Below are 6,823 nucleotides of genomic sequence, written 5' to 3'. Positions count from 1 at the left end.
TGGAATTTTATCCCATGTAACCAACCTTTTGTAGTTAACTAGTTAAGTAATAATTACCAACAAAATATGGCTGTGATTTCTTTCGGAATAGGTATTTGACAAGCAACTTGCTCAATGGCTCTATTCTAGAATGGATTAAGAACAGAGATAACCGCTAGTATGTTTTCTATCCTTCATCAGATTTGGTTTCGATTTTTGTTTTTATTTTTACTGAATCTTGCAGAAGTATATCATTCTATAATCTATATCAACTTACTGTTTTACACTCATGAAGACATGTATCAAGAATTTGTCAGTTAAAGTAAATTTCTTTTACAATATTAATTTATTCATCTGTAATGAATTGCTGGAATGAGTACCAGATATGTAATTTTGTGGTGTTTAGTAGATCATTCTATTAGAATTATATGTTAGATTAAATTGTTAATGTAGTGGGATGTATTTAAAAGCTCTGCTATACCAAACAACACATAAGATATGGTTTATCGAATATTTCACAAAATTTTCTCTCTTCGGGAGCGAGAGAGAAAACCCCAGGGGCGGCGGCAGTCTTAGTCCGAATAGATTGCTCTCGTCCGGTGGCGACCCCGGCATCTTGGCCGGCCTTTGGCCTCGCCGACGCCGCGCAGTCTGCTGCCGGACGGGGATGACATGAATCGTTTCGAGGAGCTCCTTTCGAGGTGTTTTGCTTGAGGTTTTTTGCAGGTTGGCTTGGGCTGGGCTTGAAATCTCTATATGCGGTGGCTATGTAGGCAGAATCAGGACCTCGATTTGCTGCTGGATCAACGACCTACCGGGAAGGGTTCACTTTCTGTGGCGGCGTGGATTGCAAGCGGTTGGATTGGGGCGCGTCGTGGTGATGCTAAGTGTGGCGGCGTGTTTCCGGGGGATCTGGGTTGTGGCGATGATTTGTCGCAGCAGGATCTTGGCGGAGCAGGCGCGGCGCCGATACTGTTTCGATGGCCAGGTGGGTGTGGAGATGAAGGTTGGGCCTGGACCCGGTCAGGCTTGCAGGGCTTTTTGCATGGGCCTCTTTGGATCTGCCTTGAACTGAATAAGTTGGGCTAGGGTTTTTGCCCTAGGCCCATCCCTATGTTAATTAGGTGTCTAATTACAATAATTTCCTTTGTTTTAGGAACCTAGGCACTCTTGTGCACCCTATGTCTCTTTAGCGTCTCTGGAGTAGTACCGAAGGAGGTTATTTGCTATGTCTACGTATTTGATTGTACAATGAGTAGGACTATATGTACGTACCACTGTGGGTACTACCACTAACTTCTTGTCTGTCTGTATATGGCAGCGACAGGGTATGTAACGGCCTATTCTGGCTTGTGACGACTATATATTCTAATGGCTATGCCTTCATTCAAAAAAAAAAAACAACACATAAGCTTCTACTAAATAGTCTTCAATGATGTAGTCATTTGTTTTCTTTCCACTTTATGCACTTAATAAATAAGCTGATTTTCACATAATCTAGATTAGCCAGAGCGTGCCTGGACAAATTTCCATGTACAGAAGGTAACTATGTATCTCTTAGAAATCATTTCTATGATTTACATATATACGCTTTAGTTTTCAAACTTGTTCACTTATATAACTTTGTAAAAATTTTATAAAGAGAATTCAGTTGATAACTTAAATTTGCATCTAACCTCAAAGTAAATGGCCTAGTACTATATTTTGATTTCATTTATCTACTCCTATATTTTCTCGTAACTGATTTTTTGTTTATTTGCTGTTACCAAACAGTTTAGTACTCATTGCATATAAACTGTGGTGTGAGAGCAGCCACCGTTGGAGACATCAAATTCGAAGATGATACAGATCTTGGAGGTGGAGCAAAATTTGTTGATGACAACATAGGAAATAATGCATCGACACTTGGAATGGAAAGCTAAGGAATATGCTCTGATGCAATGTTAAACATAGCATCCCATATTCTAGCACACTAATGTTTTTGTCCCCTGATGCAATGTTAAACAAATAATTGTCACTGATTCATGATTTTGTGGAACAATGACTAATACGAATTGTATCTTGGTGGGTCTAATGTATTTTGAAGTTTAAAATATGGGTTGGAGTACTATTAGTTCATTTGATTGTTTGCATCAAATTTTATTTCCATTTGATCACTACTGTTCATTAGGTAAAATGGATGTTTAAATGATCATACAACAGATCTCTCATATATATCAGACAATGGTTTGTTCAAAAAATAAGTTTTCTAATTGACTCTCACACAACAGAAAACACTAGAACTCCGTTGTCTGACAAGTTTAACAAACAACGGATTTAAACAAATTTTGTTGTATCGTGAGAGAGAGAGAGAGAGAGAGAGAGAGAGAGAGCTGATGTATCGTGATAGTGCGTGGCAATTTTCGTAATTCCATAAAACTTTAACTATCCTTTATGTCTTTAATGCAAATGAACAGTGACCGCATGGGAACCAGATCTCTAGCCTTTGCGCACGGGAAAGAAATATGAGAATTTGTAGTTAATGGTCATTACCTCTTATTTAAATTCTATATGGACTCTGATTGATTCAAATGGATTGATTTACTGGTATTTGTTTTGATTTTACAAGTTCTTATGATATTTTTGGTAGGTTAATTTTTCTTCTTCTTTAAAAGCAATGGGTGTATGGATCCAACTATAATGCTATATCAATGACAAAAAAGTGTGTGTGTGTGTGTGTAGCATTCTACCATTCTTTATGTTGTGTGTAATGATATATGAATAATAAAAGAAAACTAATCAGCCAAAATGTTACACAAAAAATAAAGTAGTAAACTAATGACATAATTTATTTCATATCTATTGAAAGTGAGCTTAATTAGCTAGAAGGATTAAGGCTTCCAGATATAGTGATAAAAAAAAAACTATTAGATGAAAGCAGAGGCAGAGGAGGATAGTGGGAAGATAGGTCTAAAACAAAATTGATGAGTGTCGCCTATTGAGAGCTGTTTTTTTTTTTTTTTTGGGTGAAGAGCTTCTTCATTTTTTGAGTGAGAAATAATCCAATAATCCATCAAAATCTCTTGGGAAGTGATTGGATTGTTTTTTAATTTTGATATGTATAAAAAGCACTATAAAATCTTCTAAAATCTAGCGTTTAATGAAATCCTTAAAAATTCATATACTTTTGAATATCTGCAGATTTGAATGGATAATTCTAAATCTTAATTGAATACATTAAAATTTTAAAGGATTATTTAAAATCTCAATTGAATACCTATAGACTTTCAAATTACAAAAAACTCTTGTAGATTCTTAAATGAATACACCTTAATGATGTTCCGTATGACTTGTTTTGTTGCTAATCAAAGAATAAACGTGCTACTAGATTAAGTACCTAAAAGACTCCGGTGTAGACTGATCACTTAACAACTACGAACAATTCAATTCATTAAAAAAAACTGCGTACAATTCACAGTTTCACACAGTCGGCACTGGTTAAGATCAAGTTCCTCGATCGATTTGCATTAGTCGTCCTTTCTAGCCTAATTTTGGTTATTATATACTCTAACTTGTCGTCCTTTTGCATTTGGGAATCATTTTAATAATAGAAAGCGAAACAGATGCCCCATTCATCAATTGAAATTTATACACCTGGTGTAATATTACATCACCTTCAATTTTTTAAAATTTTTTTTATAAGAAAACAAACATTACCTTCATTATTGACTTTGATGAGACTACGTGAAAATTCGTTTCTTTTAGAAGAAAACTCTAACCAAAGACATCAGCAATGAGGTGGCCTTGACCCTCCAGACCTTCATCATTTGATTGGTCAAAGTATCTACACATTATAATATAAAAAATTAAGAAAAAATATACCATTGGCCCCACCCAAAAATTTTGGACTAGCTCGGCCATTGCTTGCTAGGAAGAAAGAGGAATAGGGAGCATGCAGAACGGACTTCTATATAAAGAAGCCACTTCCAGGTAATATTATTCATCACTTATTAGTAGCAGTCATCCAACCATGGATTACAGTAACCTTTACATTTTCTTGTCTACACTACTTGCCATCTTCACTACTACTACTCTTGCATTCCTTTTTTCTGCTTACAAGTCAAAATCCCATGAAAAATCCATTAATCTTCCCCCAGGCAGCTTTGGGTGGCCGATTATCGGCGAAACCTTTGCCTTCCTACACGATGACCATGAAAAATTTGTAGGGGATAGGATGAAGAAATACTCCTCCAAAATCTTCAAAACCAAGATACTAGGTGAGCGAACCGTGGTGTTATGTGGCACTGCCGGTCACAAATTTGTGGCTTCCAACGAAGAAAAGCTCTTTGCAGCATGGAGACCTCACTCAATGCAAAAGCTCTTTCGTTCTTCATACCAAAAAGCTGCTTCCACCATCATGCCAAGACAAATGGAAAAGCATGTATCTCAGGCACCGGGGTTTCTGAGAGCCGAAGCCCTGGTTGGCTACATGGCAGCGATGGATTCCATGGTTCTCGACCACCTGAAAACGCACTGGGATGGCAAACAGGTGGTCGAGGCTCATCGCCTCACGCAGCTACTCGTTTTGACTCTCTCGGCCAAGTTCTTCATGGGACTGGAAGACAGTTGTCGTATTGGTAAGCTTGTGGAGTTGATGGACACCATGATGCTGGCGCTTCACACTATTCCTGTGAATATTCCGGGGACTGCATTTCATCGAGCAATGAAAGCAGCGCCGGCTGCGAGGGAGATTATTCAGTCGTTTGTTAAGGAGAAGAAAGAAGTTATGGAGTCTACCGGAAACAAAATGCATGATCTTTTGTCTTATATGATTGCTACGCCAGACCCAACCGGAAGGTTCATGCCGGAGAATGAAATTGCTGATAAAATTATGGGGAATGTGGCCGCTTCGTTCAACTCTCCAGCTATGACTACTACTTTTATCGTGAAGTTCCTGGGCGAAAGACCTGACATATATGACAAAGTCCGAATTGGTAAATCATTATTTTCTCTTCTCATATATGCTTGATGTCTAATTAACTTGTCTAGTAACCATACAGTTAATCGAAGGAATAGACCTTTTGAACTTTTTTATATGAAACATGAGTTGAAAACTTCAAATGATGGAAGCTTTGTGTACATATGGAGGCTAATTACTTCACTCGAAAATACTATATTATCTTTATGGACTGATAGATTATATATACATGTTACATATTTTGTTTGTATAGGCAAGGGAAGGTTGGTCTCCATTTGTCTTTAATTTATCAGTTTTTAGCTGCATACAAATCAATAGGTTTCTTAACGTACAATCTAACTGTCATGCATGCAACTGGCACAAGATCACATATATGGGATCGATCAGTATCTTGATAAGTGTTGACCTATGTAGCTAGAGACAAATATAGGAAGTACAATTTTCAGTGGTTAAATTTGACCTTTACCTTTACGTTAGACATAATTATCTTTTTTGTTTGCGATGTATAATTTGGCGTGTACTAGTCTATCAGCTGCTGGGTTACATGAAGCATTAATTATTAATTTTAGGTTTAATTTTGTTCTTATTTCACCAACAGAACAACTGGAGATTTTGAAGTCCAAAAAATCTGGCGAGGCACTCAATTGGGATGATATGCATAAAATGAAGTATTCGTGGAACGTAGCCCTGGAGGCGATGAGGGTCATACCACCTCTTCAGGGAACATTTAGAGAGGCTGCAACAGACTTCACTTACCAAGGTTATACAATTCCTAAAGGATGGAAGGTATGTAAGGACTTATACATATAAGATGATACTCACACAGTATGATATATATATATATATATATATATATATATATATATAGATCAATTAGCTTTCATGATTTGGTTAATTAGCTAGAAAGGTCAACCGCTTCATCTATAACTATGTATATTGCTGCATTATTGCATGTCCTTTCTGGCTTTTGTTCAGATATGTGTAGGATCCGTTTATATATATGCGGTCTGATTTTAGAATCTTAATAGGCACGTAAAATAGTGAGAAATTATCTGATAGTTAACTCGAGTCATGCCACACTTTCAAGTTTTGGGATATGCAAGTTCCAGTATATTTGAGCTGGCAATCTACCTCTCAGTTATTCACTCGTTTAGCACAATTTCCACTACATCAAGAATTTAAAGTCGTGCGTCATAGTATATATATTAGCCCTAATTGGTTAGCTAGTTGGTTTATAGTTGAATGCATTAATAACGTACTCAATTCATTTTGTGCTAATTTGCAATACAATTTTTAGGTCTACTGGACAGTGAGCACCACAACCATGAACCCTGAATATTTTCCAGCGCCAGAAGAGTTTGACCCTACAAGGTTCGAGAAAGCAGCTCCTCCGCCTTACACAAACATCCCATTCGGGAGTGGTCCTCGAATTTGCCCCGGAAAGGACTACGCTCGTCTGCAAATTCTTAGTTTTATGCACCATCTTGTTATAAGATTCAAATGGGAACTTGTGAACCCTAATTGCAAGATCACAGGTGGTATGAATCCCTTTCCAGTTGATGGGCTGAAGGTTCGTCTCCAAGCTCAACCCAGTCAAGCTTAAGTTGTACTACGCACGTACGTACGTAGAGCGAGCTGCATGCATTAAGCATCTAGACATCCTTATAATGGATATTAAGTATATATACATACGTATATGCATAATAAACACCACTCTATGGCGTAAAAGCTTGACTTATAGTCAATGACACTCCGTTTTACCGGTTTTCATATAATATGTTCCTCTTAATTATGTTCATCCACATAAAGACAGTTTCCAGATGCAGTAGTATACTGTATGAGTTGTCTATAGTATTGAGATGTACGTTTATCATACACTCACTTTAC

The 6,823-nt window shown here is 37.2% G+C and overlaps 1 protein-coding gene and 1 long non-coding RNA gene across 2 annotated transcripts; both read left to right on the top strand.

Moving 5' to 3' along the window:
- The first annotated feature begins 1,383 nt into the window (after positions 1 to 1,383).
- LOC133710079 (uncharacterized) lies at positions 1,384 to 2,074 on the top strand. The gene is made up of 2 exons (XR_009846513.1): positions 1,384 to 1,521; positions 1,753 to 2,074. It is a non-coding gene; the product is annotated as an uncharacterized LOC133710079 (long non-coding RNA).
- Positions 2,075 to 3,955: 1,881 nt separating this feature from the next.
- Positions 3,956 to 6,823, top strand: LOC133710078 (beta-amyrin 28-monooxygenase-like). Its single transcript, XM_062136055.1, has 3 exons — positions 3,956 to 4,952; positions 5,535 to 5,722; positions 6,234 to 6,823. The coding sequence occupies exons 1-3, from the start codon at positions 3,989 to 3,991 to the stop codon at positions 6,537 to 6,539; spliced, it is 1,458 nt and encodes a 485-aa protein (XP_061992039.1). The 5' UTR covers positions 3,956 to 3,988; the 3' UTR covers positions 6,540 to 6,823.

This window comes from Rosa rugosa, chromosome 5, assembly GCF_958449725.1.
Source record: "Rosa rugosa chromosome 5, drRosRugo1.1, whole genome shotgun sequence".
Classification (NCBI taxonomy): domain Eukaryota; kingdom Viridiplantae; phylum Streptophyta; class Magnoliopsida; order Rosales; family Rosaceae; genus Rosa; species Rosa rugosa.
The sequence above is the reverse complement of the archived record's forward strand: the minus strand, read 5'-3'. Positions and strand labels throughout refer to the sequence as shown.